General features: G+C 31.9%; 1 protein-coding gene across 1 annotated transcript; it reads left to right on the top strand.

Annotated features, from left to right (window-relative positions):
• The first annotated feature begins 4,528 nt into the window (after positions 1 to 4,528).
• On the top strand, positions 4,529 to 9,864 carry LOC142637157 (kxDL motif-containing protein LO9-177). Its single transcript, XM_075811436.1, has 3 exons — positions 4,529 to 4,715; positions 6,530 to 6,682; positions 9,608 to 9,864. Exons 1-3 carry the CDS (start codon positions 4,594 to 4,596, stop codon positions 9,708 to 9,710), a joined length of 378 nt encoding a protein of 125 aa, XP_075667551.1. The 5' UTR covers positions 4,529 to 4,593; the 3' UTR covers positions 9,711 to 9,864.
• Positions 9,865 to 12,346: the final 2,482 nt, after the last annotated feature.

Genomic DNA, 12,346 nt, shown 5'->3' with positions numbered 1-12,346 from the left:
TTCTAGGTTTCTTCTTAAATACTCCTTTTTTTGATACTTTGTACACGTGTTGCCCCAACTCCCCCTTAGCCTAGATATTTCTTTTCTCAGTGCCTTTGAATAGTAACCAGAAGTTTCCCTTCCACTGTTCAGGTGTCACTTCCCCATTAATGCGGCCAGGGTGGTAGGTGCAGGGTCTTTAATGTGGAGGTGACAGCCTTTATCTTTGGTATTTCTCTAACATCGGTGCTTCTAGGACATTCAAGGGTTCACCCCCTTTAACCATTGGTCTTGACCGTGTCATTCCCTAACCTTTACCATGAAGTCCCGGGTTCTCCGGTGTCCGTCCGAAGGGAAATTCATCCTCGGCTGGATCCTCGGATCCTCGGCGTATGGGCCGACCCGTAGTACTAACAAGTTCTAAACCCAAGAGCAGGTCGGCCTTCCTTAGCATGGCCCAAAGGCCCACATTCCCATCAGGGTCTTTTCACTCCCCACAATTATGTTTTTTTATTATTTATTTATATTTGACTCGCCGTTTTCTACACTAAATTAACTTATTTGGCACAAAAATTACAAAAAATTTAATTAGATGGAACACATGTCGTAAAATTAAACTCTAATTGAAATCCCTTTTTTACACTGAACTAACAAACTTGGTTAAAATTTTTTACAATTTTGATTAGATGGGACACGTGGCTCAAAATTAGACTCTAATTAAATTCTAATTAAATTTTCTTTCAGCTTTACTTATTAATATATATATATATAGAGAGAGAGAGAGAGAGAGACTTATAAACTTGAATTGTTTTTAGTTTTACAAAAAAAGACTCATAAATATAAAATCATTCAAAAATTATGTTTTTTATGGTTTACTTATATTGGACCCCTAATTTTTTATACTAAAATAACTCATTTGCTAAAAAAATTAAAAAAACTTAGATTAGATGGAACACATGTCACAAAATTAAACTCTAATTGAAATCCAATTTTTACATTGAATTAACTCACTTGGCACAAAAATTTAAAACCTTAAATTAGATGGAACACGTGGCTCAAAATTAGACTCTAATTGAATTCCAATTTGAAATCTAATTGGATTTTCTCTCAATTTTACTTATTATTATTATTTATATTGACTAGTGTAATAAATTAAAGTGGCGCTATTGATGTTAGCTTAAGTTATTAAATATATAGGACATTAATTTGATCAGGACATTTAGAGATACTAAAATTGTTTTTCCTTACAATTTTCATAATATCAATTACGCTAAATTTCTCATTACATTGCTATTATGTATATAATTTAGAAAATCGCTATTGGATACTACATATACAATATTAATTCACAATATTGTACATAAAATTATACTAAATAGAACACAAAATAAAAAGAATAGATTGGTCCAATAGTATCTCCTAAATTGAATGGAGATGGGTGCACAGAATAGTTCAACTCAATTATAATTTTTTAGGTTCAAGATTTTCCCATACAAAATATCTGAATATAAACAGTATAAAAAAATATGCTCATTAATTTATGGAAAGCTAACAAAAGCAAAATCCAATTTTGATTCTAATTGAATTTTCTCTAACATTTGGTTTAATATGTGTGTGTGTGTATATATATATATATTAATAGGTAAAGTTCAGAGAAAATCCAATTAGATTCTAAAATTGAGCTCCAATTTTGTGCTTGTGTCCTAAAATTTATCTTAATTTTGATGCACAGATACTTACTACACACTAAAACCGAAGGGACTAGGCAAAATTGAGCTCTAATTTTGTGCCATTTTCTTAATTTTGATGCAAAAATGTTTACTACACACTAAAACCAAAAGGACAATGCTTTAGAAACGGGAGAAAGATAAACAATGAAATTATTTAGAGGGGCACATGAGATACACGTCCATTGACAGAACCTGGTGGAGAAGATAGCTACCTCTCTCTCTCTCTCTCTCTCTCTCTCTCTCTCTCTCTCTCTCTCTCTCTCTCTCTAAAACCTTTGTAGAGATTGATTTCCATTATGCATTCAATATTGAATGCATAATGGAAATCAATCCCTAACAAAGTTTAAATCTTTTTGCCCTGTAATTTATATATATATGACTTGAGACGGTTAACATATATTAAACAAAAATAAATAGAATGAACATCAACAAAGATATAAACATTGCCAATCTTGATGAACCAATATCTTTTGCATTGGTCCAAGAACAAACACATTAGTTTCAATAATTGTTCCAAAGTGAATGATGTAAAAAATTAAAGAGTGAGAACGTACTGAAAAATTAAAAATTGAAAATAAAAGTATTGGAATTCAAAGGGCATGACATTTACACTTAAAAGGAAGTGTGCCAAAGTCTGAAATGTGGCTTTTAAGTGGGGAAACAACAAAGGCAGGTAACCTAGAACAAAAAAAAAAAAAAAAAAAAAAAAAGAGGACAGTTTGTCAATTTCTCTCTTTTACTCTTGCTAAGAGCCTTTGCACTTAACTTAAACAACTCAAAATTAGAGCCAAATATAGCAAACTATTAATTAAATTTAATATAAAAGTTCAACAACAATTCAATTTTCACAAATCGAACATCATAAGCTATTTGATTGTTTTAACAATAATTAAAACCATAACTTAAAATTTTGTATAATTTGGATCTAATCAAAAGAAGAAGAGGCAGGGCCTTAACCGACAAACCTTTTGGATTCGATTTCATGAAGAAGTTGGTCATGGTTTTTGTCTCACGAATGATCTGCACACAATGGATTGAGATCTCTACAAAGGTTTTAGAGTTAGAGAGAGAGGTAGCTATCTTCTCCATCAGGTTCTGCCAATGGACGTGTATCTCATGTGCCCCTCTAAATAATTTCATTGTTTATCTTAATTTCTCTTGTTTCTAACGCCTAGTCCTTTTGGTTTTAGCATGTAGTAAATATTTGTGCATCAAAATTAAGAAAAATTTTAGGACAAATGACACAAAATTAGAGCTCAATATTTCCTAGTCCCTTCGATTTTAGCGTGTAGTAAGTATTTGTGCATCAAAATTAAGATAAATTTTTGGACACATGTCACAAAATTAGAGCTCAATTTTAGAATCTAATTGAATTTTCTCTGAACTTTACCTATTAATATATATATATATATATATATATATATATTTATATTTATAGACTAGCATGTAACCCATGCAAACGCATGGATACGTTTAAAATTAAACAAAATTTTTATTATAAAAATATAAATAATTAATCAAATTATTAAAAAAAAAGCATGTAACACATACATTAATGCATATGTATAGATACGTTTAAAATTAAACACAATTTTAATCATAAAAATATAAATAATTAGTGAAATTATTTTTTTAAAGTAAATGTAATTAGTCACATATTAAAATTCTTACATAAATTTAATACTACTTATGATCTTTCTCTCTCTCTCTCTCTTTTTCTAATTTTTAATAAGATAGAACATGTGGTGATTTTTTTTTGTTGAGATAATGGTGGAGATTTTTGTTGTGTGATGATTTTTATTGAGTATATGTGATTTTTTTTTTATAGTTCATTAATATTAGATTCTTACTATTTTGTACTCATTAACTCACTTGATGCAAAGATTAATTAACTTCTTATCAAAAAAGAAAAAAAAAAGATTAAAAAACTTAAGTGGACACATGGCACAAACTTAAGTGGATAATTATAATGTGGTTCCCACATAAATTTAGACACATGGCACAAAATTAGATTTTAATTGAACTTTCTCTAAGTTTTGCCTATTATATATATATATATATAGACTAGTGTATAGCTCCTTGCATATGCATGGAAACAATTAAAAATAATTATAATTATACAGTTCAAATTATACATGGTATTAGCATACACTTTCTTAAAATCATACATTTTTAAAATATGTAATTGTTTCTCATTATGTGTGTGTGTGTGATTCAGAATTTAATTGGTTTTAGAGTCTTTGGTTTTTGCACTCCATATTTTACTTGCCATAAAAATAAAAAAACTTAAATGGACACGTGGCAAAAAATTGGACTTTAATTGAAATCCAATTTAGAATCTAATTGAATTTGGACTCTTCAATTTTTACACTCAATAATTCACTTGATACAAAATAAAAAATCAAATAGGACATGTGATGTAAAATTGAGAATCCAATTAAAATCTAGTTAGATTTTCTCTAAAGTTTGGCTATATATATATATATATACACACTTTTAGAGCAAAACTTAAGTATAGTACTTAGGTCTTGTTCCTTAAATTTTACTTTTAAAATTTTACCATGTAAATTTTTTATTATAAAAAGGAAATATATTTTTTAATTAAGTAACCACATGATTAAATCTTAATAAGAGAATTTAAAATAGAGTACCTATTACTATACCTCAGTTTTATACATGCTTTTACTACTTTATTAGTATTGCTTTAGAGATGTGTGCTTGAGGGTCAAAAAGCCCAAAGTCTAGCTCCTTAAATTTTCCAAGTTTTTGGGTCTTGTTAAATTCACCCAAATAAATAGCCCAATAATATGAAGACCCTTACAGATAGCCCAAAGTTTCATTTCATCATTAGCGTCTCTCTCTCTGATCATCGGTAGGTGGAGAAATGGAGATGGAGCAAACGGAGAAAGAGGCGATAAGAGCGGCTTCAGCTGAGGTTTCTCGTGAATTCAAAACCCTTATCAATGCCGACGATTTGGACTCCCTCAAGCAATCGCAGCACCTTATGTACATTCCTCTCTCTCTCTCTCTCTCTCTCTCTCTCTCTCTCTCTTTGTTAGACAATATGTTGTTTTTCTATTACAACAAAAACATAGACTTCGTCCCAATTCATTAATGTTTAGGTTAACAAAACCTTGTATACTATTATTAATATTTTTGAATATTTTCAATTTTCGTTAATGGTTCTCTCCAATTCATGTTGTACACATTCCTGGATTTGAACTTGTTCTAAGTTAATGTTTGCTTATTTTATTATTGGTTAAATTGCAAATGAAATCAAGGACTCACCCACCAGGAAGTTTCACTTGTGCCAGAGCTGATTGGCTATTACAATTGTTTTTTTTTCTTCTTTTACTAGTGGTAAAATGGGCAGTGCATGGGTCAATGTCGAATAAGATGGTGTGTATAAATATAGGAAAGGATTGTAGGATGAGAATATATTCTGTTTGTTTATATCACAATTTTGTTATGATTGTGATCAAGTCTAGCAAATTCTGTTAGAAACTTAAGAGAGAAATTACTCAAATGAGAGATGAAAAATTCCAAATTTTACAAAGTGCCCATAACCCCATAATAAAACTAAAATGGTATTACTTGAGTGAGTGATGAATATTAATTTAAAAGGTTTGTATAAAATCTGGAGGAAAAATTGCTTCTGGGAAAGAGATATATATTTACTTGGATGAACAGACACTTAAACCTCTAGAAAATAGGGGAATAAATGTGGGAAAGTTGATGATTTAGCCTTTTTCTATAGCCTAACATCTGAACCATCTGTAGATCGTCAGCTAAGCACATACCGGAACTTGAGGCCTGGTCTAAGTATGATGTGACACAGAGTGAGAAAACTGAGGTCCAAGATAGACTTCAAAGTATATATATATTTTTTATGATATGTGTGAAAAATGGCAGAGAGGCTGGCAACAGCATGTTTGCACAGTTGGGATTTAGGCATAGTTGAGATGAGTATCAGAGTATGAGGTATGAGAGGCTATGGTAAATAATAGATTTGTAGTGTGTTTATACTTTGTTGTTGATATGAGTTGAAACCAATGATGAACCTAAATGGCCAAATCTTAGGTCAATAATAAAAGATAAGGTTTGTGATGAACAAATGAAGCTATTAGTTTTAGTAATTAATTTTGACCATAATTTGATCCTTCAAATTATACTTTCAATTTCCTATGTTTAAGATTTTCTCTTTGAGAGGGAGTTCCATTTATTTGCTTCTTGTGTACTTAGGTTGTACCCCTTACATGCCCTTCAATAATACCTCTCTTTATATGTATACATTAATTCCCACATTGAGTGCGGTTAATCTAAAAGATGCAAATAGATCATATTGAATATACATTTGGAACAATATTTAGTGAAAAGGGATATATCTTCAAACCTTCTCCCCCCTCCCCCTTTGTGGAAAAGAGATAAGTGAGAGCAAGATAGGAAATATGGTTGCAAGAACTTCCTTTTGCTGAGAAGTCCAACTTGCATATTTGTATTTTCAGGAATCTTAGATGAATTTAAACCTGCAACCTGAAGATCAGATAATTGGGTTGCTTTGTCGAAACATCCAGGCTGGTTTTACCTAATGGATGTTTAGGGTGGTTGCATTTTTTTTTTTTTGATAAGTAAAGAAAAATGAAAAAGGTTTTCTGTGGCAGGCTTCTAGACTTAAGCATATTTTATCTTTGTTTTCTTGGCTGGGATTGTTTTGGGGGATGGGGGGAGATTGATTGGTGGTTGCTTACTTGGGGATGGCACTGGCATGTGGTAACCTCTTTCTCTGTCTACTGATTATATTTTGGTTCCCCAAATTGCAGATTAGGAAGATTACAGGATAGCAATGCAGTACTGTCACATTTTAATGAGTATTTAGAGCACTGCTTTTCAGAGGTTTCTGTAGAACTCTCTTGGAATACACGTCTTTTGAGGTCTATGAAGTCAGATCTTGATTACGTATTTCAGAAACTAAGGTATGATTAAAACTTATTTTTTCTTCCTTGCTAATTGTTATAACTGAGTACAAGGAATTAATTGTTAGCTATATTTACTAGTTCCTTATTTGATTAGTCTAGCGTTTGGAGCTTTACTACTAGTAACTCCATTTCGGAATCAATAGAGTTGTTTTCTTTTTGTACATAGATTTTTGTTTTTCTGTAATTCCTTAGACTTCTTTTTGTCATTTGTACATGAATGTCTTTTTGCAATAACAATCATAATTACCTAATACCTATATAAAAACAAAAAGCAATGATGTAGTTAAAATGTCACCCTATATTACAAAACTAATCAATGTCCTCCCTAAACTATTGTTAATAAGCACTTTGCCTCATCCTGTTATGATTTCTGTCAAATTTCTATTAGACACATTATTGGAAAAATTTTGACTTTTCCGTTAGATTTTTCAGTAATTCTACTGGCGGGAGGTAAAGTGCCTATTACCAAGTGTTAAGGGAGGATATTGCTCAATTTTGACGTTTAGGGAACATTGCAACTGTACCATTGTTAAGGGGGGAAGTGCCCATAGTTATTGATATAGTTAAGGGGGAAGAGCCCATATTTCTACACAAGACAAAGCCTAAGAAGTACGATTAGGTTTAAGCATTAGATGCCTATATATACAGATGTAATGGTTTTACTTAAGTTATTTTGAAAAATATCAGAAGCCTTAGTTTGAGTTTTGTGTGCTGCAACCTTAATCTGACTTGTGATGCTGAAGAAATTAGATGTGTGATGCTTTAGGCCATATGCGATGCCGGAGAAATTCTACAGTGATTGTGAACCAATCTAGGTGTGATACCTAGAAACCAATTTCTCACTCATCTCCCTAGCATCTTGTCTGTTTAGGCTGTTCCCTTCTTTAGCATAATATTTCCAAATCAACAATTACCCTTTTTATGCTCACAGCAACAGAATCAAATCCTATAAGAACACATTATTGATATGGGCAGTCATGTGTAGAAACATGGAAGAAAAACTAAGAATACTATAATAGACTTAGAATACTGTAACGTTTCTCATATAACCGAATCGCAAAAGTAACTATTTTTTTTTTTTGGCAAGTTCAAAATTAACAACTCTTCGAGGCAAATTCATCATCTTTAACTATCTACACTAGGGAGTGTTCATGGATTGGCTGTTATGATGGTTTAGAGTGATATTTTCCAACTGATCCGACCTTGTCAATTTTCGAAAGTCACCAAATGAACTACAGCGCTGGAGGTCTGCTAAATAAGCTGTACCAAGCTCAAGTTCCATTAGTATGGTGCATTCGTATGTGAATTTCAGAGCAACCAAAGAGCCCAAGTAGACCAAGATCAGCAGAGATTGGCATAGATCTAGAATGAGATGACAGATATTGATGGAGATGGAGATTTGCAATAGGACAGTGATCTGCAATGTCTGGTGTCTGAGTGTGAGTGGTTACAAGGAAGAGGGACAAAAACTGTGTGGAAGCAGTAGAAATAAAAAAGAGGGCGTAGAGAGGAGAGAGTAGAGAAAATCAGTTACAAAGACAAAGGGAAGAAGAAGAAAAGAGGAGAATGGAGAAGACAGGGAGAAGAAAAAAAAGATGAATGTCAAATAAAAGGGAATTAATTAAAGGAAAATTTAACAGACGCCCTAAGGGCATTGGTTTAGGAAATATTTTTAGAAACTTTTTATGGAAAAGAAAAAAGCAATCGAATTTTATGATAGCTTTTTATATTTCCTATAATAGTGGTATTAAAAGTTTCCTGAAGTGGTCTATTAATAAATGCCCTAAAGCACCCGTTAACAGGACCCTTAATAAAAATAGAGAACGAAAAGGAAATAGAAGAATAAAGAATGAATAGGAAACTAGAATAGAAAATAATGAAATGATAAATGTGTGGCAGGGAGGCAAGAGATTAGGAGGCTTGAGTGTTGGGGATGTAAAAATAGAAGAATTTATTATGTGTGAACATATTTGTAAGATTTTTTTTTCATCTCCCTTAAAATATCTCCATGCATACTAATATAATTAGACATTAAATTGTAATTTGATTGATTGGTTTGGTTTTAAGTGGTGTATTAGACCTTTACTGAATTGATATCATAGGTTTTTTGTGTTTTTTGTGTTTTTTTTTCCTGAATAAGCATCAAAGTGAACCATGATCACCAAGGAAACAGGCTGAAATCAATCAGTTTGCTCAGTTTGTATGGTGTCTTAAACGCCTGAATCTACTGCATGTGTGCATTCATGCTTGAAATTGGAATTGAATTCAGGCACACATGGAGTCAATAATCAAAAAACCAAATTCAATAACATGAAAACAAGGTGTGGCTTTTTGATAATTTAAGAGAACTTTAAGATTTCCAGTCATATATTCATTCTTCTCTTGGAAAGGACCTGTATTTGTTCAAATCCTATGAAGATTTGTGTGTATTGGTATGAAACTATTTTTATATTTCAGGTGGCAGGTTGCAAGTTTTTATTAGGCATATTTTTTTTTAATTCAAATTTGTGTGGATGAAGATGTTATGAGTTCAGTTTGTATATTTTCTGTTGAATCATTAAGTCTTGTGCAGCCTTTTATGCTGCAATTCATTTCGAAATATTTTGTCAGAGTGAATCTCCAACTTTATCTTGCCCCTGCAATTCATTTCTTTTATATGAATTATTTCATACTGCCGGAATGTCTGAATTTTTCTATTGAACTGTAAAGTTGATGTGTTTTGCAACTATTCTGTTGATTATGAAGCTTTAAGTATGCTGAGTTTCTTATTCTTGCATCGTCCCAGATCTATTTGATCATCTTGATTCAAGTTGTTTACTTGAAAGTTCAAATTCATGGTTGTTGTCTCTTGGCTATCCAGATTTTGGTTCCATTTGGTGATTTAATTCTCTCTCTCTCTCTCTCTCTCTCTCTCGTTAACAGGAGCATGAAATCAAGGATTTTGGCTACCTATCCAGATGCATTTCCAGATGATTCAACAGGAGAAGTAGTTGACAGGAGACCAGACCTTGAAATTCCTCAGTGACATTAGTCAATCTGTTCCCATGGTACCTCATGGGGAATGCAATGTAGGTGAAGAATCTCCCCCCCCCCCCCCCCCCCCCTCCTTTTTGGTTTATGAATACAATGTGATTTATTTTTTACTTAAGCCTTTTAATTATATACTGCTTAGAACTAAACATTATTTCTGCACCAGTGTGATCCTTGGAAATAGTGAATTCATATAGGAGTCCATAGAGCATAAATTAAAAATGAAAGATGGAAAAGGAAAGGGATATTAAAAGGAAAAGCTTGTAGGCAATGCTTCTTGAGCATTTCTCTTTAAATTAAGTGATTCAAGCTCACCATTTCATGGAGTTTGAGAGCTTGCGGAGGCATGAAGCTTAAAATTACATCATTGAATGATTATTGGGATTGCTTGATTATCTTTCAATGGAAGTACTTTCAAAGATGAATGAACTTATAAAAGAAAGTTACCTTAAGAGATTAATGAAATGGAAACCCAATCTGTCCAACTCTATAATGAAGCTTTTGTTTTTTGGTGAAAGAATCCGTGCTTGAAAACAAAAAATTTTGTTCTCATATTGTTTTGAAGCTAGATTCCATGGCATATTTTCTAAAGAAATGATATGTCCACAACATTTTCACAACATTTTTACAACAAATCCTAAGTGGTAACATTTATATAACATTTTTATAACAAATCCTAAGTGACAGGTTGTTACTGGTTGTTATTGTTGATGCAAAAAAGTAATCTTAGTGTATGTTCAAATTTGAACCAATACCAACTAACTACCTATGACTTGTTGTGAAAATATTGTGGACGTAGCACCTCTTTATTTTCCATAGCTTAAAGTTCTTTAATTGTCTTGAATGCGACTTTGATCAGTCTCCCTAAGATTCTTTATGCTTGGCAAGGGCTGCAAGATCAATGTTTTTGGTTAGAGCAATGTCCTCAATCAAAAGTTATGAAAATTTGCATCCATGAACTATCATCAGGCAAAGGAAGGTAAATTGATTGATAAGGGGCTTGCTGAATGGTAATTAACCCATTTTAGTTTGCAAATGGCTCAGGATTTTGTCCACAGAAACCTAGTCTCACTCATGTGGTATGCATTCACATTTGCATGCCTAAGAAGAGTTTTCCCCCTATCATGGTACCGAAGAACTTACCTTGAAGGTAACAGGCAATAGTACTCCTACTTTGTAGAAGGCACCGTTGAATAACAGTTTTTGATGCTCCCATCTTAACAATCTTAACCACCATTGTCTCTCAGAGCTTCAGTTATTTTATCATGAAGAGCATACGCATTACTTGTCCCAAGAGCAGCATTCAAGTTCTGAAGATTCACCCATATTGATGTCAGAGATGGGAATCCCAGTTTCATCTTTATAATTTATCACATCTATCTTCTCCTTAATGCATTTGTAGTGCGGCTTCATTGCAAACTGCAAAATCAGCCCCAAAAGGCACGAGTTTCCTTGGGCTCATCTTCTATTAGGTTCATCCTATAAACTTTGGAAAACGTATACCTCTCTTTATAGATGCTCAAAGACCTTCTAAATATTGTGCATACCGGTAAATGCTGTTAGCTCAATTTGTAGCTTCAATAACAATATTATAGCTCACATGGGCCCAGACTATTTAAAAAATAATAAATATTAATGAATGTCTTGAAAGCATTAGTTTAAAAACTATTTTTAAAAACATTTTATGAAAAAATGAAAAAATAATTAATTTTTTGTCAGTTTTTTATATTTTTCATAAAAGTTATGTTAAAACTTTATTAATATAGTTTGCTAATAATTATCTTAAGACTTGTTAACATAACCCTTATAAACAAGACTTTAAAGAAGCATCAAGCGAGTTCTTAATAAGCCTTCCAATCATGGAGAAAAAATATGCACTTCTCTCTTGTAATTTGACATCATGGCAATGATTTGCAAAGCCTAAATCTAAACGTAACACTCCAACTTTTTAATCCCAAAAATTTAAACTGCTGATGAGGTTTTCTAATTGAATATATTTAGTCATTGAATCAATCGTTCAATAATCCAACAATTTTTAAAATGACCAAAATCATCAGACCCTTTTCGAAGACAGAGTATTCTCTCAAAATAATATTTAAATCTCAATAATGTAAAAAAAAAAAAAAAAAAACTGTACTTGAAAACTCAATTATAGCCTACTTCAAGGCAAAAATGATCAGCATTATCTTTAAGCCTATAAAACTATTATATAGTGTAACACTCCAACTTTTTAATCCCAAAAATTTAAACTGCTGATGAGGTTTTCTAATTGAATATATTTAGTCATTGAATCAATCGTTCAATAATCCAACAATTTTTAAAATGACCAAAATCATCAGACCCTTTTCGAAGACAGAGTATTCTCTCAAAATAATATTTAAATCTCAATAATGTAAAAAAAAAAAAAAAAAAACTGTACTTGAAAACTCAATTATAGCCTACTTCAAGGCAAAAATGATCAGGGCTTAGCATTATCTTTAAGCCTATAAAACTATTATATAGTGTAAATAATCTGGGAAAATATTGAAATATCAGATAATGAATTACACAACGTATACGGCAGATTGAAGAAATCGATGTTATACACCATGAGAGATTGAAGAAAAGTCAACTAATTGAAGTAACGACCAA

This window comes from Castanea sativa, chromosome 5 (genome assembly GCF_040712315.1).
Source record: "Castanea sativa cultivar Marrone di Chiusa Pesio chromosome 5, ASM4071231v1".
NCBI lineage: Eukaryota > Viridiplantae > Streptophyta > Magnoliopsida > Fagales > Fagaceae > Castanea > Castanea sativa.
Note: the sequence above shows the minus strand (reverse complement) of the source record. Positions and strands in the feature narration are given on the sequence as shown.